At 42.3% G+C, this 26,571-nt stretch overlaps 1 protein-coding gene across 6 annotated transcripts in view; it reads left to right on the top strand.

The window, feature by feature from the left end:
* The window catches only part of LOC125775158 (uncharacterized), an 84,390-nt gene extending 61,345 nt beyond the window's left edge, over nt 1-23,045 (top strand). For 5 of the 6 annotated variants that reach the window (XM_049445685.1, XM_049445688.1, XM_049445684.1 and 2 more), the window contains exons 4-7: nt 16,357-16,825; nt 19,468-19,768; nt 20,671-21,120; nt 21,201-23,045. In XM_049445685.1, the coding sequence (XP_049301642.1) occupies nt 16,374-16,825; nt 19,468-19,768; nt 20,671-21,120; nt 21,201-22,844 (2,847 nt within the window). In that variant the 5' untranslated portion in view covers nt 16,357-16,373 and the 3' untranslated portion in view covers nt 22,845-23,045. The remainder of the gene's footprint in view (nt 1-16,356; nt 16,826-19,467; nt 19,769-20,670; nt 21,121-21,200) is intronic. The other variant, XM_049445689.1, reaches the window with a different exon arrangement.
* The last annotated feature ends 3,526 nt before the right edge of the window (nt 23,046-26,571 follow it).

The raw sequence follows: 26,571 nt of genomic DNA, 5'->3' as shown, positions 1-26,571 counted from the left end.
TTTACTCTTCCTTACAAAACCGAGGCTTTACCGGCCGGTGTTTGAAGTTCGCCGAGTGACTTCTGTGACACAAACGTAACACCACCCAACCAACGCATACACATTGGAAAGTGATAAGTCTTGCTCGCTTTTCCTCTTTGTCTTTGGCAGATTTAATCCCTGATTTGCAATACTTTGAAGAGTGGTGTAGTATTACAATGCGCTACGTGGACTCCACATACTTATCTCTTGTTTGTCGTTTTGTTGCAAAAAAAAATGTAACACTTGAGACAGTTCCATCCCCGCTTTGGTAATGATAGTTTAAAGTGCATTGTTTTGCACTATTTTGTTTGATAGCTACTGTAGAAAAATGTTTTAGCTACAAAACAACAAACAACTAAAATGATTATCCTAAATTTTGTATAATTATATACCATTCTGTATCTTTAAAGCACGACATTATTGAGGAAATATGACTTTGCGTCAGCTTTAAAAATGTTATGCAAAAAAGAAAAACCTTGACATCGGTTGCCAATTTTCATTACATCTTAGCAAACTTACCAAAATAATAAAAAAAACTGTTCCTGAAGGAATGATGTACATAAAAGCAAATCCTTCGAGAATAGCTTGAAATACTGAAAATGAAAAACGAACGAACGACCGGGAAATGGCACTACGAACAGGTGCGCAAAGAAATAAAGAAATTAAATGGAACATTATAAACCTGGACTGGCATTCGCGAACCAGCAGAGAGAGAGAGAGAGTCGGTACAAGAAATGATAATGAAAGTTTTATGCTACGGAGAGCGAAATAATCTAATTCGGCCCCTGCCAGCATACTAAACCACTCAGCAAAGCACATACCGGCCCGGGTGGGCTGCGTGCGGACGGAAATACACACTTTCTTCAAAGAGGAGACATTATTTGGCAGATTCGGACCAAAAAACCGAACCGATTCCGGTGACTGCTGCAATAAAAGTGGCTCGCTAAGTGTGCACATAAAATAGAATCCGCAGTGGAATATATATACACGCGGGCAAGGGGCTAATGTAATGGCAAGGGAGGTGGTGTGGTGTGGTGATAAGAAAAAAAAGGAAACAACACCCGTACGATGAGGATTTGAAAAAAGGGAAAAAGTATAATTTTCCATAACACATCAACCGGATGAAAGGTACACATACACACCCAGCGTCATCTGAAACGGTGCTGTGTGTTGGCATGGCTGAAACACGGTACTGGACCAAAGTGATAAGATCATAAACATTTCCATCCACCCAAGAGAATGCATGTAATTTTAACGACCAAGTTCTGTGTCTGTGTGTGCGTTTGTGTCACTCGTTTTATGCTGCATACACAGCGGTCTCTGCCTTTCACCTTACGTACCACAACTCAACACTTGGTGATGGTGTGTTGCTTAAGAATGTCGTTTTTATTTTTTATTATTTTTTTAACCAAAGAGCTAATGATATGCAAAACAAAAGCATAACCAAAAAAAAAGCAAAAAGGTTCACTTTAGAGAAGATGAAATTTGTCGGTAATGTAACCAGGCGTCCCTTAGGTGGTAAAAATGCAAAGAGTAAGGTCAATACGCTGACAGCAGCTTTCAACAGGGCGCGCGGACACGTACGGAGCATATTGCGAGCTTAAAAATCTCATGTGCCTTAAGTGAATGAGATCACCGCGATGGTGCGAGCGATGATATGAAAGTTATGGGTGTCATTTTTTACGCCACGGTCCAATAAAGGTGAGTTGATTTGAAATGTTTAGTGGATGGTAGTAGCTATTAAAGCATATATATGACAGTACTCTTTGAACTGTCAGATCGTTTTACTGCAATTGCAACAGATGGCGCCATTGTGGCAAGAGGATTCGAAGCATTTATTAAGAATTTTACTATTTCTAATTTACTAATGAATTTTCTTATTACTTATTTAACCGAGTACTGAATATGAAACAAACCTCATTTACGTATGCATCTAAATGAAAGTTCCCATAACCACACCCGTAGCAAGGACTGACTATCCGGCTACGTGGTAAAATAAGTCTAGTAAGCCAGAAATGGCGGGCGTGACCTGTAAGGTCGTTAAGCCAAGAAGAAGAACCACACCCGACACCATTAATTTCGCTGCAATCAGACTCAAACGGAGCTACAAGACAGACCAGCATACCACTAGATGCCCACTTTTAAACTTCCGATGATAAATTATGCAGCTCGAATGGCAGCCGGCAGTGTCCGGTAAATGGTAAAATTTCATTTCAGAAAACTAAAACAGCATCCCTACAACCGATTGCAGGAAACTTTGTTCCAAAACTTGAATATCACTCCAGAAACTGCTTTTGCCACCCAACCATTTCCAACCGGTGCTATACAAAAACCCGGTTAAAGGTAATCGCCCTGTTTCTGACTATTCAATTCAATATAAAGAAGAGCAAATGGTGAGTGAGCAAAAAAAAATGACAGCTCGTCTCGTAAACTTTGCACCGAAAAGGGTCATATTGGAGAGAAACAGGTTGAAATGTTTCATATTTCAGTTTGCCAGAGACAGATGAAGAAATGTGGCGGATGAACAAACAAAAAAAAGAAACAAAAACCGAGGCCATTGCTCGGAAAAACTGAACCAGAAGCAGCACAGAGGCACACACCCATCCTGACGCGATTTGCTTTGGATGAGTTGAAGTAGAAAACTCTATTCCGGAGTTAAAATCCCAGTGCAGCAACTTTCAAAACCTGCACGAGTATATCGTTTGAATGGAAAATGTACAGAAATTGAGTCGACAGAAAAATGTGGTACAAACGGGGGAAAAAAAGGTAACACCACACGACAAAAGAAGGAATGTCCAAAATGTTGTGTTTTTTTTTCTTCATCCCATTTTGAGTACCGCGTTGATACGCGTGATCCATTTCTTGCTCAAAACCCAAAAGCTTTTCTTTCCATTTCCACCGTCCAGCAAAAAGGATGGGGTTAATTAACATTTCCGCTAGCCAACGGGGTTGCACAAAGTCGTAAAAGAATTTGCAAAAGGATCCCATTCACATTTGAAGCCTTTTCAGTCTTTTCTACCGCCAAATTGACCGAACCTGAGCTGTTGTGTGCCGGGTCCTTCTGTTCTTTTTTTGGCAATCGGGCGGTTTTTGTTTTGTATTTTTCCATGCCACCATCGCTGTTCATCCCATTACGCGCGTTTCGCGATCACCAAAGTGATGAAAATTGAAGTAGGATAATTGGAAATGTTTTCATTTTTAATTAATCGTCCATTCGGGTTTCCCACGGCCTGAGTGTGAATAGCGTGCTGGTGGAAATTAAATCGTACCAGCGCAGGCCAAATACATTCGGAAGCTCAAACGGATAAGAGAGATGGTTAAAGTGGAAAAATTGAAACGTAAAAAATACTATCGATAATACAGCCTTCCTTTTGTTTTTTTCTCGCGTTCTCGTGTCCGATGAAAATCTGGAATTTACGTCGCCTGGAAATTACTTATTTTGCACCGAAACAGTTCGATAATAAAATTAGCGAGATCTGTGTTCTGGGATCGTTTTGCTTTCCGTTTCCACCACGTTAAGGCATAAATTAAAAGCCAGATCAAGTAGAAGCTTTTGCACAGTGGACCGAGCGCAGTCCACAGCAAGAAAGCAATGAGATGCAAAACGAATGAATTTATTCCGCTACACTAATTCCTTTCATTCCTTGCATTCGTGTGCTCCGAATTAGGTGGTTTGTTTTCTGCCAAAGCGAGGACAGCGTGAAGGATAAGCGCAACATCCGGCCAATCGGGCCAAATGGTGCCGAGATTCTACTATTAGTAGGACATGGAAGGAAACTCACCCGGACCCGGGGGTTTGTCCGCACATCCTTCTCATGCAGCATCCACGGGGCTCGATCGGTCCGTATGAATAGTGTGCTGATTAGTTGCCGGCAACCCGAATGCGTATGCTGGGCAGTTAGTCGAATTTTCGATTCATATCCGCATCCGGTAATTGGAAATCGATTTTACATTTGCCAATTGGATGTTGCCTGCTTGCAAGCAAGGAAGGCGGAGACGCGGAGAAGCTGCGTAAACTCCGGCGTACGTACCAGATGGATTGCGTTTTACGTACGGACCCGGTTTAGCTGTGCCGGATCGATTTGCATCAATTTCCTTTGCCACTGTGTTGCTTAATATGGTTGCCTTTCCGGGCTGGGCGGCGATGGATTGACCTGGCTGGCATTTTGTAAACATGTTACGGGTAAATCTTCGTGCTAAAAGCAATGAATCAACATGGAGTAGAGCTTGGGTACCATTCGGGTAGCGTAATCAATGGAAGATTACGAATTACTTCAGTGCGAGAACTGTTGCGTTTGAGAGATTATACAGTGCTTAACATAAATGTATGGGGACATGTTTGTTTAAACAACATGAATATAACAACATTATAGGTGTGTGAGTAAGGGGTGTTTCGATTTTGAAGTTTTTTTTATTATATGTTAATTTCATTTTCATATTCAAATTAATTTTTTGATTGATATTTTTTGTTAAATTTCAATGTATATACACGTATGACCAAAATATTTATATTAATTCGGGTTAACTTTTTATTTTGTTAAAACAAAATTTGATTTTATTTAAATTTTTTTATTTAATAAAAAATCACTAGCATCAATATGGCCAGGCCGTTCTACCCGAATAAAAAAATCACTAGCCGTATAGCTATGTTACGTACTGTACCTACAAGTATAACATTTATTTAAGATGTTTAGAAAATATTTTTTTTTATTAGAATAATTATAGGGAAATTCTATTTTAAAACGTTTAATCTTTAAGCGTCTTCATTTAATTAATTAAGGAATATAATTAATTAATAATCACTTATGAATTAGCAATAAGGCCAGGCCGTTCTTCATGAATAAAAAAAAATCACTAATGAATTGGATAATAAATCAAGAGCCAAAAATATGCCACAGAACAGGTCAAAACTATCACTTTCCTGTTCTGTACCTTACAAACTATACCAACTAAACTTCTTTTAGCATCTTACATCTTTCTCCATATGGTGTTCGATCTTACACAGCCACACCGTACAACATGTGAACCATGTTTCGTAACACCCTCGGCCAAAGTTCTAGGTTTGCTTTTCACCGAATTTTCACATCACTAACAGGCATTTCCCGTAAACTCATTACGTAAAACGAACGATACGATTGGGAAGCTTGATCGATGACGATACAGTCAATTAAAAACTATTTCCATCACGCTTCAGGCACCGTGTCTGATATTGAATATCGCTGTTCCATCACTCCAACCGTGTTCCCTCTTATCGATCTGCACCACCCGGCACCACGACCGACGAAGAGTTATTTTACATGAAAACTTCTTCCGACCGGTGAAGCAGCAGACCATCCACGGTACCACGGTAATATTGGCTCTATCAATCTCTTGCCCTGTGTAAGTTTCCCAAACTCCCTGCTTCAATCATGAACCTCGGGTACCTTTGGCGAACGTTTCCGGCACCGACCACGATACACTGGAAAAAAGAAAACCACCTTCCGCCAAAGGGCGCCACAAGAAAGCGCCCGGTTTGCAGAAGAAAACTTTCTCGAACCACTGAAATAACAAGATAAAGCCCATGAGCGGAAGAAACGTCGTCCCACACATTACGGTACCACCGTCACCGGATGAGTTGACACTAATTTGGCCGGAAATCAATACCGGAAGCAGCGACCAGCGGTGGTACGGTGTGAGGTCAAACCCACGGGTTTTGTCCGGAACCCGGTATCGTTTGACGTGATTTTGCTTGCGCCGTCAGCATGACTTGTGCTGGCCGATATTAAACCTAAACCATCTCTGCCCATCCAGCAAACGTTGCAACGCGTGGGAAACGAATCTATTGCAGAAGGATTTTGCTGACTGAGCGTCAGCGGGCGGATGTCGCCATTAAAGTGGCCGCCAAGACGTTTGCAGACGATGGTTTTCAATCGAACGGATACGGAAAATCGGAAACTTGTGCTCGTGCGCTTTCCCCATTTTCCTCGCACTCTGGCTTTGTACACCAGCTCAAAACCAGACAGCTCACCGTGGGAACCCAAGTGGGTGGTATTGAAACATAGTCTTATCGGATTATTGAATCCCTTCCTAGAACCACAAACCCCACAAAACGGCATCATCGTTATAGGTGGTCAAAAACACACTCCAAACCCAATCATCGTTAAGTTTAATTCGATAATCTGCACTACCACAACCGCCCCCCGGTTACCATATCCTGTCGGGAAACTCCCATACGGATAAGTTTCAAGCAAGCAGCAACCTATTGTCGCTTGTCGGGTAATGTGCTACATCAGACGCCGGTTCACAGTACCACCCGAACGCTTAACGTTACTCACTTAATATTTCATTAAACAACCGGTTTTACTTATTTAAAATCTCAATCTCACTGCAACATCAGGGGGTGGGATGTGTCGCAAAGTGACGCACCTAAAACCAGAGCAAATCCTCTTCTAAAATACACCAAAAAAAGGATATCGAGTACACTTGTTCCAAACTACAAGTTCTCGTTTACAGCCGCGGTTATGGACCAGCTTTTCGGTTTGGGTTAAAAGTTGAGCCCTTTTGCGTACTACTCTCGGTGGGGGAAGCTTTTTGGCTGTCTAAAGATTTGCTCTTTAAACTTTACCTCAACCCATTTCGCGTCGGTTACGCTCAATCTTTGCAGCCTTTTGCTGAGCATGCAAACCCATCCGCCGCGCTGCTCGTTTGCTAGCGAAAGCGTTCGAACTGCGTTAGAGTTACCAGAAATTAAACAATAACACTACGAACAAAGCACCCTAGTGTGTGGTGTTGTTTTGTGCAAAATGGAACGCTAGCAGCGTCTTCGCTTATTCCGCTTTGCCTTTAAATCTTCTCCTACAGTCAACCGGAAAACCCCCGGAAATGAATCCGTTCAATTTGTCAGATTGTATTAATACGCATGACGGCAAGACGATAATAGGACTCTTTTCCCTGAAGATGGATGAAATTGCCACTTCACCGTCCATATTTGGTGGTCTGAACTTGAGATAGATTTGTAACCTTTCTGCACAAACAATGAATCCTTGAACTTTACTCATAACTGGGAAAACTTCTGCAACGTTACGCTAAAGGGAAGATTCCTTCGAGAATGATACGGGGAAATGAGGAATTATTGATTAAAGATGCCATAACATAACTGAGGCGAAGAAAATTCTACAAAACTGCACTCTATCACAAAGGAAATTGTCATCTTCCTTTCAAGGTTATAACTTCACGTGAGAGAATACCTATCACCGGAATCACTCACAAACTGACGTGAGTAATGATCCAATAACATCCGGCAGAAGCAAGATTTATGACCATTGGGTGTTTTTTTTTTTGTATCTCCACTGACAAACGCACAGTACTTTTCTTCCCTCATTTGTATCACTCATAATGTCTGCAAGAGACAAAATATTGATGTGACGCACTGGGAATATTCGATTCGCCCTTTTTGGAGGGGTTTTTGGCGGAAAACCGACCTTGAAGAGGTTTCGTGTAGGTTAATTAAATTAATAAATTATTGCACCCACCATAATTTGTCCCCAAGGGAATGGTTTAATGAGGTGACTGTTCTCACAATTCAGCACTGCATTAATGTTGGAGGATTATCTTGATGATCTTTGTTTGCAGTAAGATGAGGATGGTTTTACAACAGTTCTTACCAAGGTCTTGAATGTATTTGTTGAGAAACACGTAAAAACTATCTTATTATTTAAACAATTTTATCTTTTTCCCTACAGTCGTCTATTTTGGGTCACAGCTTCTAACTTCCATAAAAAGGCTGTTAACCCACAAGAAACAGAAACATCTAGTAAGGGAAATCCGAACAACGAATCTTGGGACAAATCTCAAAGACAGCCAACAAACAAAAAATCCCTAAGTCATGTCTCGTTTAACGCTGACCGACTCCGAATGTTTAGAGCAACTTCCTTATAGACACCATCCGCAAAAGTAGAGTGGCGAGCGAAATGATGGATATTCGACAGACGCAGTTCCGTTTGACAGCTGTCAGCGCCTTCAACCACGATTAAGCTTGCCCATCGCAATAGCAAAAAGAAAGAAGCTGAGCCACAGCATGAAGTGGGTCAAGTGGGTTTTGTTCGCGTCACGATCGTTATTTGATTTTGCTGAGCCTTCTCGCGTTGCGGACTGATGGACTTCATTTGTCAAATTCATGCAATTTATTTTCGCTTTATTATCATTATTTTTACTATTTTAATTACACCATTTTATTCTCGACCAGCTGTCAACTAACTGAGGAATCTCTCTCGCATACGCCTATACAGCCAAGTCGGATTCAGATTGGTTTCGTTATGATCTGGCTGGTTTGCTTCGTCAAAACGGAATCTTAATGCCGTTGACTTGATTTTGCCTTTTTCTTTAGATTATGCCATGCTGCGTCAGTGAGCCATAAATTTCATGAAGATTGATTTTTGGAGTCGTTTTTTTTGCTGTTCCTTCTTTTCAACATGAAAGCGCTTATACATTCTTGGCTAAAGTTAACACAGACCAAACATGGTTCTTGTTCTCTCTTTTTCGCTGTCTTTTTTTCTTATCGTCCAGTGATTAATGGTCATAAATGAAAAGAATGTGTACGATTCGAACACAACATAGGAGTGCTATCAATGAATGATTTATAATTTCACGCTCATGTTTATTGCGGGCCGGACAATAGAAGTGTCCTTTTTAGATGGTTCGAGTTTAGCGCCACATCTTCTCCTAGTACAAGGAGCCTTAATAGAACATTCCGTGCGCGTTCGATTGACCTCAGACTCACGCACACAAACAGTATTATGTGTATTCTTCAATTTCCAACAGCAACGTTTACGACCGCTTCAAAGCGTACGGTATCAATCCGATGACAGACAGCTTCTTTCCCGGCGATGTGGATTAAGCTGTCGATGACAGTTCACTCTTCACGGCCACTATAGTGCCCGGCCCAGGTTGGGATGGGATTATCTGCCATCATGAACCAGATGTCTGCTCGTGCAACGTGGCATCCCGGTTCAGGGACACATTTCACAACAAAAACATTCGGGCGTACGAAATTGCTTCACGATAAAGCCAACCGTATTTGCCCTTTGGTGCCATTTTTCAATGTTTTCCCGTTTTTTTTTTGTTCGTCGTCATGTTACCATCTGTTTCGCACAAGGGGGGGTTTATTTGTGCCATTCTTCACCGTAAACTTTTCGCAATTTTCTCACCTTTTCCTATTGGTGGTTACGGTTCGTAAGTTGTGTCGATTTTTGCATCTTCACATTTTCTTCGTGTTTCTTTTTTTCTTTCTTGATAGAAAGTAAATGAAAACTGTGCGCACCATGTTGACGAGATTTCTCTTTTTCTCTATTTTCATTCTTCTTCTACCTTCCAACAATCAATCCCAGTTGCAAGAGATTTTCTCGCATGAGTTGCACGAATCACGCATTACCCACGAAACTTTACTTCTGGCGTAGAGGATAGAAATCGATCCCAAATCGTACCTCGACGATCGCACTGTAACCATTCCTGCGAGCACTGGGAAGAAAGCGAAATCGACACGTTGTACCCGATATGTCTCTACCGGTAGTCACAACCCAGCAACCCCTCGGTACGGTAGCAAACAACATTTGCCATATTTATTGATTATATCGGTCGAAATGGTGATTGGGAAAGAATAAACTATGCTTCCCGTGCTTTCCCAACCGATGTTCCTCCAATCCGCAAATATTCAAAGATTTCCCAAAATCTCAATTTCATCCCACTGTTTGCAGCAACCAACACACACACATACAGAACCCGAAAAAAAACCTTCCACCACACTGGTTCAGTATTTACATCAGCCGAGCAGTGAATGTTCACCGTGTGCGCGACAATAAAATGGCCGGGTGTTGTTCGGTGTGTCGGGTGAATTGAAGATCCGAGGCAACAGATTTTGTGGTTAGGATTTGTACGACACGGCATTTTCGATCCGTTTCACCCCGGCTATTTACGCATTCGATTCGATATCGGTTCTAATCTGGTTGCGACTGGTGGGTCGTTCGGAACGGGAAGACATATTGAAACCACCGTCCGGAACCGTTCGCTTTTTGGGGGTGTTTTGTTTCACGGCGATATGGAGCAACCTGACAGACGCCATTAGTACGGCGTGGTTTTGTACGGCAATGTGCGTTTAGGGCCGCTTTGATGGTGTAGTTACACGTTCTGATTCGTTAAAGTACGTAAGGAAGGAACGAATCCGTAAGGTGTTGTTCGGATTAGCTTTTGGATCCGATTGTCAGTCGGACGGTTCTCGGTGATTACGCCACTCGTTTTGTGTGTGTTGTGGTTTAACAGCTAATTTAATAGAATAACGTTATGTAATGGATAATTTCGTATTTCACAATAAGCTACCCCAGTAGAGGTTCAAAGCACCATTTGTTTTGAAAAAGACGCCTCAAAAAACATTTCTTCCTTAATATAAATAAAAACTTAAGGTGCAAAATATTTTCAGCTACAAGACTTATGGGAAATTTTCTCTAAAACAATTCGCCAGATTAATGACATTACACCATACACACACACACACCTTACGCAAGATGAATAATACGCAGCACACCAACCCAGCAAAACGGATGATTCGTAATAAAATATGACCGCTGGTAGGGCCATTACTCTGGCCAGCACATATTACACGCAGGAAAGAAATTTGTCTCCCATCATGCACCTGATTTCCCCGATGAGTGTCAGTGTTCCTCTACATGCCAGACACCTTCCCACATCCCTGGGCATCCGTTGCTCGTTAACTGCAGACATCAGCATCATGAAAAAGCATCCCATTGTTTCCAAACCGCAAACACTCAGAATCTCAGATCTCATTCCGCCATCCGTTGGTTTCAACTGTTCGGTGAATTCCTTCGCGTTCTACTGCTTCAGCTCTCCGGGCCACCGGACGACTTCTTCAGAGCGACTTTTACTACTCTCGCATGATGGAAGCATGATTAATGGGTTTGCGTTCAAGATTTATTCAAACCGGCAATACCACCCGGATTCCTCCCGGCACCACCGCACACAACGCTACGCTGACCCACATTTCCACACCGTTTCGTACTCGATTTCTCGCGAACACACGCGTGTTGTTTGTTCGTTTGACGCTTTTGTTTAAGAACACAAAATTTAAGCCAATCTGTTTTATCGTCAGTCGGATTTGGTAATACGCCCAATCCCTGGAGCATTCAAGGGAAAATCTCGAAAATTGAAGAAAAATCAACTACACCGTCACGCACACGACACGAGCTGACGGTGGATACCATTTGTTATTGTAGATTTAATTGGAATGCACATTTTGCACATATACACATCCAAAAAAACGAAAGGATATGGAGCGTGTACACGATTTTCCCATTACCGACGATTGCCGGCGGCTTGTTTGAAGCGGAAACGACCGAAAGGGGAACAAAAGAGAAAAAACAGTAAAACAATAACGACAAAACACAATACAAAGCGAGAATTAAAGAGTAAAAACACGGCTTCCGAATTGTACCGAGTCAGTTTGCTGCCTGTCGGGGCGGTCATCAGTGAATGATTCGCTGGTTGAGTGTGTTTTCCACTGCTCTCGATAAATTAATTCCAGTCGATTTAAATAACTGATTGAAAATGGTGAAACCTAGCAAAATGTGTTGTTTACCTTGAGGATGTTCTGATTCTGATTAATTATGCTTTCTCTTTAAGGTGTGGAAATGCTACATAATTCATTTAAAAAAAATAATTGAAAAGATGATTGTAATTATTGTTATTAAAACTATTCCAACATTAATACCAATACAAATATGGCAAATTATTAGAACATTTTTCCGACCGGTTTTGTCCACGGCAAAAATGTATGGAAAATTAAATTTTAAAAGGATGAGACAAAATATTTTTTTTACTTTTCTTTACCATATCTTTATAAACTTTATAGAACATGATTTTAATTATAACGTAACAAAACATAATTATGTTTGTTTAAAAAAAGAAAATTTTAAGAAAATGTAATATTTTGTTAAAGTTGATTATAGCCAGCTGTATAATCTTAAAAAAAAAACAAAAAGTACTTAACTGCATCTCCAACTTTTCATGATGCTTGCCATTTCTTACCTCAAATCAGGTGGATAGGTTATCGATTTTCTTACAGGATTTTGTGGCAAATTTAATTTTCACTTTCCTTTTATGCTACATCACCCGAAGTAATGCAATTCGGATCCGTTCGCATACCAGAGATCGTACGCTCGCAAAACGGAGCGAACCTTCATCCTAAACCTGTGATCAATCTAACGAGTGCGGCATTCGTTTGCTTTCTCTACTGCAACCGGTTTATGTGGTAAGGTAGGATGAAGATTTTTTTGTTCGATGCCGTAAAGTAAGTGGAAAATCTTCCTACACCCAAAACTGCACACAATCGAATCTCGTCGAATGGTGAACCACGAGGAAAGAAAGAGTTACACTCGAGTTTACTACAGAAGGAACTTTCCACATTTGAAGCAATGGATTGCAAGATTGTTGAGTGTGTGATTGGTACAATTGGCACAATCCGAAACCGATGTGATTTATTGCTAGCTACTTTCATGGTAACGAAACCTACTCCGAATGCGATAAGTGGTACGAAATGTGGAACATGAAATTAAATCAGTACGCCACATTGTTACACTGTGCTTGGGAAAGTTTGATGAATAGTATGATCGATTTTTCGATTCATCATGCATATTCAAACCAAAATGATCCGTCCCGACAATTTGTCATTGATGCCTTGATGCAGGGATACGAGGTACAAATAAATGTCATCCATATGACAATAAAGCATTGACGTTATTGCAAAAAGCACCACATCAAAACAATCATAAGATTAACTTCAAAATCGAATTGACCTTTACCTCATTTGTCAATTTTGTTTTTTAATACGTTATCACAAAACATTTTTTTTTATAATTTCCACCGAGACTGGGTTAATTAATGCAATTAATTCCCCTGCATCGGTTTTTGTCCGGGGTTAAATTTTGCTGCAAAATGGCAAATGGTTACCGGATGAATAATTCAGCGTGGCCGACGTTTATCGATGTATATTTATCGCCATTATCAAATTTGCAACAATTTAAGCGCCCCGTTTCCCATTTACTCGTGCTTTTGTTTTTGCATTCTCACACGATCAAAGCCCCCGCGGGTCTACAGCAGGGGCTAAAACAAGCTGGTGCTGAAGTTAATTGACTTATTCCGTGACCGATGATATCCCTTAATTTGGCTCGATCATTGGTATTATCGTACCGCCGTTTGCTGCCCAAGCTAACATGTTACCCCGAAACAGCGGTGGAGCGATGTTTTTGTGTATGGGACACGATAATTGAATTAATAACCGTGTAGCGTAATGTTTAAACCAAGCACAAACCACCCGGTCTGAACGGGACTATGAGAGAAAGAGAGAGAGAGAGAGAGAGAGAGAGAGAGAGAGAGAGAGAGAGAGAGAGAGAGGGCTAGCTCATGTCACCATTGTCGACCAACCCTTGGACCACCACATTTTCATCTTCTGCCTGTACTGATGAATATTCATATAAATCAATAAAACCCTCCGGCACAATTACCGGGTTGGCAAAGCATAAACCAGAAAACCATGAGCTGCAGTAATTTGTACATTGGGTGTACTTTCAAAAATCAACAGGCACCCAAGAGACTGGTGGGATGTGCTTTACCCCGATGGGTACACCCTCTCGTTCTCTGTTTGATCTATCACCGGATGCAAAACTTGCCATCCACCTCCACCTCCACCAGACCTTACTCACTTATGCAGCTTCTCAAACGTTCTCAAATCGGAATAGCTACTTCATCCAGGGAAGTACGCATCCAGTCAGGTACGCCACTGCCCGTGTGTAGCACGCTCGCTCTCTTCTGTGTTCGTAATTTAGCGTGACATCGGAAACGAGAACAAAAGCATCCTGGAAGCTGGAGTCACTTTTGGATAGACGATAACTAGCTGCACTAACAGCCATCCTCGGTGTGGCTGGTATATCTGCACGAAGCTGGTCTATAGCGATAGTCTCCGTACGGTTGGGACGGTGAACCCGTGATTTATGAGACACACCGTACGCTTGTATGCGTGTATCCTGCGGGAAGTGAACCATTTAGAATCACTGCCAGATGAACCCACTTTTTGCTAGAATTTGACCCAAATGTTAGGCCAACAGGGCTAACGCTGCACAGTAACAATGCACGACAAAAGAAACACGAATCTCTCTGCTAAACTTCTTATCCGAAGAATAAAGTTCCACCTTTCTGATAGGTCGGTTTTATCTGAGTTGCAATCCAGGGTACAACTACGGACGAGTTGTCGTTTTGAATATCTGTTCTACTGCTCGTTTCTCAAACCAATTCCAAGAGTGAAGAATATTTAGTACCAAACCGGACAACAATGTTGACCCTGTTTCGTTTCGACAGTGTAGGGAAAGGGAAAACGAGCCATTTTAAGGTGACATCTGTTTTAGGGTGGAAGCAAAGGAAGTACAAAGGCACGCTTGAGGATTGGGTGATTTATCTGCAAATTTGCAGAATGCCGACAGTTGCTGCTAATTGGTTCCACTTTTACAAATTGATAATTAGTGCACCGTGCATTGTCGCTTGACGTGATTCAAATTAGTCTCGTACAATACGTTCACCAAATTAGTTGTGTCGAAATGCCACTCTGAGTTGATTTTTGTTTGGAATTACATTATGGGTGGACATTAATAGATGATTAACTAAATGTATCAAAACATATTTTAAAACCATTATTAGAATGGAGACGCCTAGTACTTTGAATATCTTTGGTAATGGAGACGCCTAGTACTTTGAATATCTTTGGTAATGGAGACGCCTAGTACGGCATACACATATTTCTAATGGAGACGCCTGGTCATTTACAAAAAATATTTATAATATTTTGCCATTTTGCCATACATAGATTACTCCGAAAACTATGAACGAAATAAATATAAAAGCACTTGAGCTTTGTTGAAATGCTGTCAGTCAATTATATTGCTTGCAACGTCCAGTGTCTAATTAATGTATAGATGGACAATAATCTTCTTCTTGGCTTTAACGACCTTACAGGTCACGCCGGCCATTTCTGGCTTACTAGACTTATTTTTACCACGTAGCCGGATAGTCAGTCCCTGCTACGGGGGGACGGTCCGGATAGGATTTGAACCCGGGTCGGCCGTGTGGACTGGCGCCGTTTATTACATACACCGCCGGGCCGCCCCTGGACAATAATAGAACATTTATTAAAAATTTCTAAACATATTTGAACACCACATCATTTAGCCTTCAAATTGAATTCTATGATACTGATACAAAGTATCGCTCAAGAACACTTGCACTGTCCATAAATAATTTAAAATTAAAAGTTTATTTTCACAACAAATTGAACTTGATACAGAAAGGGGCAATCTTGCAAAACCAACAAAAGAAGATAGGAAAATAGATTTTCAATTTTTACGTACTTCAAGCTAACCGCAGTGCGCTCATTGAGGTTCGTTTTTTTGCGGTAAAAGAAAACCCCGTCCATTTCTTTGGACCAGCAGTGGCAAGAAAAATATTCACTTCAAAGCTCATTTCCTACCGAAGTTAATAGACATAGTTCCCTGTGATATAAACAAAAGGCACTGCTTTGTTTACTTCGACCGTGCTGCGATAATCGCAGTGAGATGAGCACCGTAGCAGGGTGAGGTGTTTGAACCAATTTCGTTCCAACCCTGTGTGCATATGTGTTAATCCGCACCAGAAACTGTCCGTTTCTTCGTTGTGAGTACGGTAAACCGCAACATCCTGCAACTGTCCAAACAGATTGAAGACCCCAATCGGAGAGTGATGGAAGCGGGAACACAAACGATAGAAGAATAAAAAAAAAGAACGTTCCTAACAAACGAACTAGTTTTCGAGTGATGGAATGGAACGGAATGAACAAATAAAAAAAGACGATGGAGAGAGAAAAATGTATATAACTAACTGCTAATCAACAAACCAACACGCTGCCACAGCATCCAGTGGCACGGTGAAAATTGTTATGACTTCGGCCTTCAGCAAATTCACGGCATTTGGTTGAGTGGAACACGGTGGAGGAGACGAACAAAGAGAGCACCTTTTAATCATAACATCAACCTCACGCAAATGCCATGACGTCATCCTCATGAACCATCGCTTTGGGAGCGCTACTAAAGCAACAACAACAAAACTGACCACGTGTTGACTGACATTTGACTTATGTGTGTTTGTGTGTGTGTGTTTTTTACCGTTGGCGATTCTTTTCGCTGATTAGCTCGTACATCCTACAGCGGTTTTTTGCTCACCATTCTGACCTGGTTTATCGTGTCTTTTCTCTCTTTCACACCGATATAGAGAATGTTTCCATAGCAATGGGAAAAGCCGCGCGACGGTCAGTTGCGTCAGATCCGTCGTCGCCGACCTTACCCTACCACTATCAACAAGAGCAGCAGCAGCAGCAACAACAACAACAACAACACCATCAACGGCAAGTGCATCCACCAGAGCACTTGTACTATCCCTCATCCTTATCCTACTCCTCTTACACGCCTTCATCACCGTCCTCACCGTCCTCGTCGGTCTACGCGGCAGTGGACTCCTTTACCGGTGCTAGCTACTCGGTACCGTCCCTTGCCTTCCCGTCAACCCCTGCCGGTCCACAGCTGCAGGCACCAAGAACGGCAACGCTTCAGTCGGCTCCATCGGCCTTTGGTTCTTCATCGCTAGCACCGGGTGGTTCAGAACCAGCTTCCGGTACGAGCGATCTGTTCATCCATTCGTCTACCGCGGCCACACCCAACAGCAATATCACACCGGAGTTCAGGTATGAGCAAGAAAAAGCATTTTCCAACTCCCTTCCCGAATGCACTTTTTTGTCACCCTATTAATCCCTTTCGATCCGAGCATGTCAATCCTGCAACGCAATTTTTACTACCCACTTTCCCTTTACATTCCGCTTGAAATTCGCCACAAAGTAAAGTAGCTCGTTTTTATTATTAACTCTGCATGCAACTTTCACTCTACCTTCCTTTCACTGAGAATAAAAAAAAAGAACAAATTTTGAAATCAATACCCTTATCACAAAAAAAAAATGCTCCCCAGACAATGTTCCAACCATATAACACTTGCTCGAAATGTTCCCTTTTCATCTTATCTCTTTATCTCCCATCAATTATGGATTTGTTCGTGCGGTTTTAATTACCTTGCACTCCCAGTCCCGCGTTGTGGCCTGTTGCGCACGTGTGCATCCTTTCACGAGAATTCAACACAACACAAAACCCCCACCGCATTGTACCAACACTCGCACTGGCAACAATTTTCATTCCCTACCAATAGACACGACCTTGCTAACAAATTAATGACCACACGGGGACGGTAGGGAAGGTCGCGAGGGGCACGAGGGCCCCATTACACGCGGTACTAGAGCTACGTTGCTCTACGACGGATACAAATGGTTAGTAATTTAATCTTCGTTCCATCCCGTACACCGTATTTGCGGTGCCCGGGATAGATTATCATGTTGTTGCGTTTGCTGAACCCGCTGACCCCGGTGAGGTCGATTGGTTCATTTCACTGATCACTACGATGCAACGAGTACGAGATCTCATTAGCGCAACCTTGTGCATCACCGCCCGGTGTGAAGGTCACTGCGTATTTCGTTCTCGAATCGCTTGTATTTGGGCTTTGATGGTTTAGCACTAGGTAGGGATCGTTCCACTCCATTAGACGCACAAACTAACCGGATTTGGGCGTATGCTAGCCAATGTTACGTAGAATGTTAATGTTACTTGAGTCATGTACAGTTTTTTTCACTCTTCAATTTTGAAGAACAATTACTCAATACTAGTGGAGACGCCTAGTACTTTAAATATCTTTGGTAATGGAGACGCCTGGTACGGCATAAAAATTTTTCTGATGGAGACGCCTGGTCATTTACAAAAAATATTTTTAATATTTTGCCAGATATTTGTTTGTCATGTTTTTACTTTAAATCGTTTACTCCATAAATGAACTAAATATGCAAGCACTTGAGCTTTGATGAAAAGGTTTTTGTTTTTGTACAACACGACATAAATGAAGAAATATGTTTATTAACGAGAAATGGTTTGTTCATGCACTTTTATTTTGTCCCCCCTACCAACGAGCTAGCTCACCGTAATGCCCAGCTACCTGACCGTCTAGACCGTTGGCTGGGTGCAGACTTTCGGCAAATTATAACGCTTACATCGTCTAGTGTTTAATATACTGCCCTCGAAAATTTGCTTTCCATGCCAACGGTCAATAAAGTGTATTGCGCTGTAAACGTCGGGGGGTCAATAAATTAGGCATTACAATCATAATTTTTCCACCGTTCCGGAATGGGTCTCAAAATAAAATTCCAAATTTATCCACGAATACCCTATTACCGTAATAGGCTGCGCTTCGTTATGCTTTTGCCTTCTGTTTGCTCGGAACATTCACTTTTTTTTCTTTCTTTGTTGTTTCCTCACTGTGTCCTGATGGCAGCAGCATCAAGCTGTGGTATTTACCTCGTGTACCATCTTGCCTCCATCTGCCATTTACTGTCCCATAAATCTTTCCACTTTAATCCCGTGTCGTTGTTTCATCATCGTCCTTTCGGAATGAGTACCCACTTTTTTCCCTCCGCACCGATCATCAACAGCAAAACGTTTGTTACGCTTTGCGAGAAGGGAAAAAAATTGAAGCGTTGTCGGTTTTTGCTGAAAGAATCACCCGACCCGTCCTCGGGATCCGCAGCTGAGCTGTTAGGGATCTTTATGTCCAAGCGAAAACAAGGGTATGATTCACTTTTTATCTCTTACCACCGCTTCAAGCAGTCGTGCCGGGGAATAGTAAAAGAATGAAAACAAATAAGCACAGAGAAACCAAACAAACCATGCACCTGAATGACAATGTTAATCTTTTGTGACAAGATGGCGCCACACGCTATATTTATCCCTAAAAAGGGACATCCTTACTTATTATGCTACACACACCCACACACACACATGCTCCGCTTTGCACGTGCTCACGTTAATTGCTTTCACTTCCAAACCGTGCAAAGATATAACCACAAGATGCAAAACAACAAAAAATAGCATCAACTCGTTGTACTGCGTTGACCCTTACAGTTCATCATCTATTTTCATTCATTCTATCTGTCTGCCATTGGGTCTACATGTCTATCTGTCTCTCTTTCTCTCTTTTCTTTTTCATATCGTCCTATCTTCTTTCACTCTCTCTCTCTCCTCCTCCGCTCTTTCTGAATCTAATTTCCTTTGAACTGAAACGTTCCCCGCTATCTCCTGGTCCCGTTGTTCGTTGTTTTTTGGTGTAACCCTTCCGTTACCTGTCAATTTCCTCTCGACAACAACTTGAAAAAAACCTCCTCATAATCCTTCAAACACCCGACTCCTCGTTTAATACGTTGCGGTCACTGTACCGGTGGGTCCTTTCTTGCGGTAGTCCAACACCCCAAACCAGTCCCGTAACGTACGCTGCCCGGGCAAGCGAACCCAGCAAGACCGGACCCCCGGTAACTGAGCCTATCCAGCCCACCCAAGCCACCCTGTTACCGTCATTTCGTCTCTCCAGCAACCAAACGCAGGTCGACCGGGAACGGGAACGGCTCAGGATGGAGTTTTACGCTACGTATGACGTGATGACCGGCGTACGGATAGCGGCCACGCTCGGCGGTTTCTTCGGCCTAATGGTGTTTCTCGTTATCTACAAGAGCCGCACGCGGTCCACGGCTAAAGCACTCAAGGTAGGTTTACGCATGGTGCATAATTTATTATGACACTAGCGAACGCAAACAAAACCGGAAAGGTATTTCTCATTTCTTTTTTTGACACTAAATAATACCCTTAAAAATGCAATTAAACATATATAAATGGATTTTTTAAACCTATCATTGTTAAAGCAGTTCGAACAACAAATGAAACTTATGCTATTGTGCATATACTACGAAGCAAAACAGAAAAAAAAATCATTTCACACCGGTAAAATATTCAATGTCATAAACAAAATGCAACAGTATTTAAGAAGTAGAACCAAGGGGAAAAAACAATAAGCTGAACTGCAAACAAAATCAAGCCAAGCGAACGAGAGAACAAACAAGCGAAAGGTCGAGCAACATCAATTAGCATATTGTTTTCACCTTCATGTTGATTCTTGCTTGAGTTGGGGTCGCTCGTCAAGAGCAAGTTTCTATTTAAATGCAACCATTTCAATCAACCTCACTTTTGCATTTGCTGCAGTTTCCAACTATTATATGATTGTTGAACAGCGCTTGTGTGAATGTATCAAGTTTTTGTTTTAATGTTTAACTCGTGGTTGATAAGCATGACGTATTTTACATATTTCTAGCACAAAAAAATGCTCATGGAAGTTTTGCGTGTACAAAGGAATGCAGCGTACAGCGTAAAACAAATTTTGGATTTTTTATCTAAAAATTTTAGCCTTTTTTGTTAAAAATTGGTTCAAAGAATCGGAGCGACAGCAGTAAAAGATCGTAATACATGACATCCTGCGGATCCCACCATATGAAGAGCATGACTTTCTTCGAGTGAATATTTCCCTATCATTCACTTATTTGTACACAAAACCATATCTAATTGTTCCAAAGGGGGAAAAAATGATGATACGTTTCTACATTTCCATGTACAGGATCCAACGATAGCGGCTGTGGCAGCAGCTGTCATACAGGAGGAGGAAGAACGCGAGCTACAGGAAGCAATAGAAGCGACAGCATTCTCGTTACTACAGGAAGAGCTAAACATCAACTATCCAGGGTTGCAGCGGGACCGCTTACTGTCGCTCGGTAACATTAGCGCACCGCCGATGCTGAGTCGTGGCCGCCGTATGTCCTCGATTAGTGGCGGCTACAGCAGCCTGTTGAACCCGTCGCGACGCTTCTCATACAGCAGTACGCGGGGGCACCGGAACAGTGTTTCGGTGTCCTCGCGGGTACTCAGTGCCTACAATATGGGTGGCAGCTTCGGACAGGACGATTACGTGCTCGAAAGTGACGGTGAGGAGGCGGACGATGAGTTTGATCAGTTTACCACTACCGCCGAAATTGGATATCCAAGCAATTATCTTTCTGTGCCGAATAAGGTAAGAGGAACCGGATGCCATACACGGTATGATCAATGTATTAATTAAATCTAATTCCGCTTCGTTTCATTTGCTCCCAGTGCAACGAATCTCGCCGCAGCAGTGCGATGACGTGCTGCAGTACGGAGAGTTCCTTCCTCGAGCGGCGATGCTCCGCCATCACGCTCGGCCTTTCCTCCTTACCACCGATATCGCGGTCACCGTCAAGGCAGCAGAGTCGTGACGATACAACCGACTGGGAACCGTTCTACCCTGGCATCAATATCATCGAAGCGACACCGAAGTCGTCCCCTTGTCCCAGTGAGCGGATTGCCCATCGAATCCACGGCACGGATTCCGAGCGGCCTTCGACAAGCCGGGGACGGACGGGACAGCTGCTCACAACGCAAGCCTCAACTTCTGGCGGACCGCGTGTTGTTACATCCATGTACGATGACAGCACGATCGATTGTATCTCGGAGTATCCGATCGGATGTACCATAGAGGACGGCTTCGGGTACCGTCAACGGCAACAGGCGTCTACATCGTCGACACGCCACTATGGCAACGGACGGTCCGATGATGTTAGTTTAGCGAACGGCAGCGTACTGCACCAACCGCGTACGGTCAGCGTTGCCGAATGTCGCAACGCCACCGTACACACTAATACCAGTAGTAATAGCGCAAATATTAATCACAGCACCACGGTTCATCCTAGCGTTAGTAGCGGTGGCGCTGTACGACGTGCACCCTTAGCATCGCTCAGTTCCTTCAAGATGTCGTCGATAGACTGTCAGGATACGGAGCCGAAGAGCTGTGGTTCGGATTCGGTGTTCGGTGAGGATAGTGGAGCCGACACGGATGAAGATCTGCAGCAGTTTAGCACGGACAGTGATGAGCTCAGCTTAACAATGCCGTACGAAGATGATGAAGAATCACAAGACCCGCAGCAGCGGGTACAACGGGTCGGTCCGAGCCGTGGTGCACTGTACCGGCGACAGTCAACGTTGGCACAGGGTGACGATGAAGATGCGGACGATGGGACACTTTTACCGCGGGACGAACGGTCCGGTGGGCCCGGCGAGCATACCATGTACGAGATCGAGCACGAGCTCAACGATCGGCACCAGCATCAGCTGCATCAGCCGACAACCGATACTAGTTATTTAAGTAGTCTTTCAATTAGCCACCGTTCCGGCACCAAGACCGGCACAAGGTCAAGCGAACGGGGTGGACCGGGCGTGGGGAAACGAATCGAAACGAAAGCAATCATCGAAAGACAGCAACCAAATGACAACGGTGCGAGCTTCACCAGTAGCAGCAGCAATCAACCGAGGCAGTCACCGCTCGGGGCCATACCGAAGGTACCGCACTCGCGCGCCCCAACAACGATGCTGACGACAGCGTCAACAGCACCACCACCAACCGTGACGGTACATCTGCCGGATGACGATCGACCGAGTGGTAGCAGTAGACGGAACACTAGCGAACCCGATAGAAGCACCAGCCGATCCGGAAGTTCGGATACGACGCGACAACAGCAGCAGTGCGTTGAGGTTAATGTTATCATTAAGAACAGTAGCAGTAGCAACACCACCATTAAAAGTCCTTCTGTGATTCTGGAGCTACCGATACTGGCGATCGACGAGGATGACGATCCATCCTCGTCGGCGCCAGCCCTGTCGGCGAACGATCCCTGCATTCCGGGACCCTCGAGAAAGTGGTCCAAGGAAACACTCTTCTAGTCACGGGCGTGCAGCAGTGCGTTCGTTCTGCGCACGGCCACTCCACTACCGCCAACACCTTCCGCTTCAACACACACCGATCGATCTGTCAATCCGTCCAGAACAACTCCAAGCTTGAAGCCTCTCACTGGCATCTCCCGTACGAGTGCGCTGCTTAGTGGTCTGTACAACACACACCGGTCTTCTTTAACGGAATGCACACCACATGACCTTGAACAGTTCGTTCAGAAATTTCTCCCGAACTGCTGCTACGCAATACTACAGTGTACAGTGGTGCGCAACACTGTTATGCATGGGTTGATGTTAAGTTGTTGATGTTAAGTAGTAACGATTAGAAGTCTAAAGGCAAAACAGCCTGGTCTGAAATGTTTACCGTGCAGCCTATCACTTTCGGGTCCAAAAACCTGATGCGATCGTTTGTGTGATGCCGGGCTGCTTGTAGATAGTAGAGCAACCAACAAAAAAAGGGATATTCACGAATGGTGTTAACTAGGAGGTGAAACTCACTCACTACTAGCACTGCTAGGGTAGATTGGTAATACTACCACACCTTTTAACCTTTCCTCATCCTCATTTCATCACTCACTCGTTCAAACTCTAATGGACCAATCGGAAACGATATTTAGGAACAAGCGAAAACAAAAAGCGCAACGTAAAACAATTGATTCTCTCGTGACAATATCCCGTCCCCACGCGGACGGTGTGACAGGACATTCCTTCCAAGCACAATTCTGTTTTTGCAAAAAAAAAAAAATCACGGCGTGTAACTTTAGCGGCAGCCATTTTGTAGCAAATTTTTCCTGTTTTTCGCTTGATTAGAAAAAGTTTTTTTTTTTGCAAATTGTTATTGATTCTTTATTCGATATGTCTGTCCCGGAAAGGGACAAAGCTGCCAAACTGAGATGAACTGTAGCGTAATTAAAATTGTATCATCTATTTCATTTTCCGGTAGCTAATTCTTCATCCAAAAATTTGTCTTCATTTTTCTACACACTTGGCGCAGTTTTTAGCGAAAGCAATATAGTCATGTCAAAATTAAGATAATTCAATTTGGTAAAGTTTGAAGCTAACTTTGAAATGGGATCGAATGTTTAAAAAGGAAAAAAAAAACAGTTATATAATTGCAAATATGTGCCTACTGACGAAGTGTTTGTTTCCGAGGGCAGCATCGATCCTCGGGATGAACGGTTATGAAATTTCTATCAAACACACACACACATACAGAGACAGATACAGTAAGCACACATACTCTCTATTATACAAATCTTGAACGTGAATAGTGTTTTATTCTACTAGAAACGCAACTAGAGCGATGTGTGTAGTCAACAATAGTGAGACGAAATAAAAGTAAAACACACACGAAAAAAAAACTACAGGTCAACGAGCTACAATCTACATACAAAAGCAACAATCTATCTTCTATATGCCAGAATGAAAGCAACACAGAAATAGTAATCAGTAATGTTTAGCTGAAAACAATAAAAAAATGCAAACTTTTCAAGAGTAAAAAAAAAGGTCCTGCCAGGTGGGTTTAGCCGTGAAAAGGCAGAGTTTTATGTCGATGTAAAATGTCACCTTAGAGAAAGCAATCAGTAGTTACCAGTAAGGTGGGAGTGATGGCGTCTTACGTTCCCATTGATTCGAGCAAACAACCGAGTTACACAGTAAATTGGCGAAAAATGATGCAAAATTGAAATAACCGCAGGTTTTGTTTCTCTTTTTTTATAATTCACTGGCATACAATATTTGGCCGCTTCGCTATGCCCAAGCATCGTTAGGCGATCATTTTCACCCATAAGCACTTATTTTACTGCTCATTTTGGAGTGCCGTTGCCGAGGTTTGGCGATTCCGTTAGCCGTTTTCCTTTTGGCGTTGTGACCCACCGGTAAACAGAACCGAATTTCACTTCTTTTTCTCTCTCTCGCTCTCTCTTTCTCTCTCTCTCTCTATCTCTCTTTCTCTCTCTGGTGGAAACTCCCACTCTGGGGGTTTCCTTCGTTATCGCGTTTCGGGTCACCACCAAAGCTTGAGCTAAAATTTCATCGAAATTGGTGCTTAGCCCGGTGAGGTGTGAAGCGAAAACAGTAAATGTTTAACCGAAATTGTACAAAATGAAAATGGCGGAATTGAAGAAAAACGACAACATATACGTAGAGGCGGAAAAAAGGGAAGGAAAATGCCCAACCAAAAAAAAAACACTCTCAAAAAGTTACACGAAACCGAAGCTCATCAGAAAGCTTGACGCAATTTAAATATTCATGAGTTTGTGAATGCCTCGTTCGGGCGGTACGAACGAGCGGCCCAAGAATCTTCCGTCTTTCAATCGCCAAGATGTTACGGCGAATGTCTTTGTACGAACGTTTCGTTCAACGCGCCGGAAAGTGTAACTTGTGCATGAGCAAAATATGAATGGCTGGAAGCACGGTGCAACAATCACAGAAAGCATGTGATCGAAATGTAATGGTAAGGGTAATAAGATTGGAAACAAAAGGTCAGGAAAACGGGGAAAATGACATGCTGGTAAGGATCCGCTATACGTGCACAGAATAGAACAGGTGAGTGAGAAACTACTTCCAGAATGCAAGGAAAACACAGTGGAAAGCATTCCTCTGAATAGTATTCGGCTTCATTCATATCATGAAAGAAATAGAACTTCAAACTACCACAGTCAGACACAACGACAACAGAAGCTTTTTTATAGAATTTTTAAACTTTTGCTTCAACTTTCGGGAGCGACAGAACTTCCGTTTCCACGATGGCATGTCATATCCGTATTTTTTTTTTTCAAAACTTCCCATCACTTGTTCCACTCTCTTTCGTCGCAATGGAAAGAGAAAAAAAACCTCCCGAAACGACACGAAAGTTAATCACTATTTTCGTGCAACTGTTGATAGCGTGATAAATCAACATTTCCGGGTAGGCGGTAATTGAAAATTAAATTGTGCTCATGGTTTTTAACGCCCTTCAACACTATGGCTTCATGGAAGGTGGAACGCATGATGATTCTTTTGAAGACTTTCAGGGGTAACATTATTTTCCGATTACTTCAACGTCTGAGGAAGAGCTGCTTCGTATACGTGTGTTTCTTTTACTTCCGGCGGTTGAAAGTGTGTTAAACTCATGCTTAATCACTATGCAATTTTTGTTATTGCTATTTTGATATATTTTTTACTGTTAGAATTATTTTTGTTGAGCTCGTTCAATTCTATTGCTCTTTTTTGTCATAAAGTTTTACAAATAAAACATTTATTCAAAAAATAAATATTTCCACTAAAACATAACATATAAAACTCAACTAAATCCAATTAAACAACAAAAAAATAAAAGCTTGTAACAAAAGAAGAATATAAAGGTAAAACAAGCATACAAAACTTTAAAATAGGTAAAAATGCGTGGATTAGTCAACTCGGAAAGAAGAGCAAAGAAAAACAAATGACAAATGCAAATGTGAAAAACTGAAAAGAAAATATGAACAAAATTGAAAAGATAGCATGAACTTAAATACAAAACAAAATAAACAAACAAACAATCAATCAATCAATCAACATCAATCATAAGTTACAAAATAAGGATAAGTATTTTACAATTCGTCATCACTCATTCACACACAAACAAGATAAAGCTCTAGCCATGCAGGAATTGGAAATTGGGGAATAAAAAACAAACAACACAAGCAAATAACTCGGTGTACTATACACTATTCTATGTTGCCTTCGGAGTTGAACT

The sequence above is a fragment of the Anopheles funestus genome, chromosome 2RL (genome assembly GCF_943734845.2).
Source record: "Anopheles funestus chromosome 2RL, idAnoFuneDA-416_04, whole genome shotgun sequence".
NCBI classification, from domain to species: domain Eukaryota; kingdom Metazoa; phylum Arthropoda; class Insecta; order Diptera; family Culicidae; genus Anopheles; species Anopheles funestus.
The sequence above is the reverse complement of the archived record's forward strand: the minus strand, read 5'-3'. Positions and strand labels throughout refer to the sequence as shown.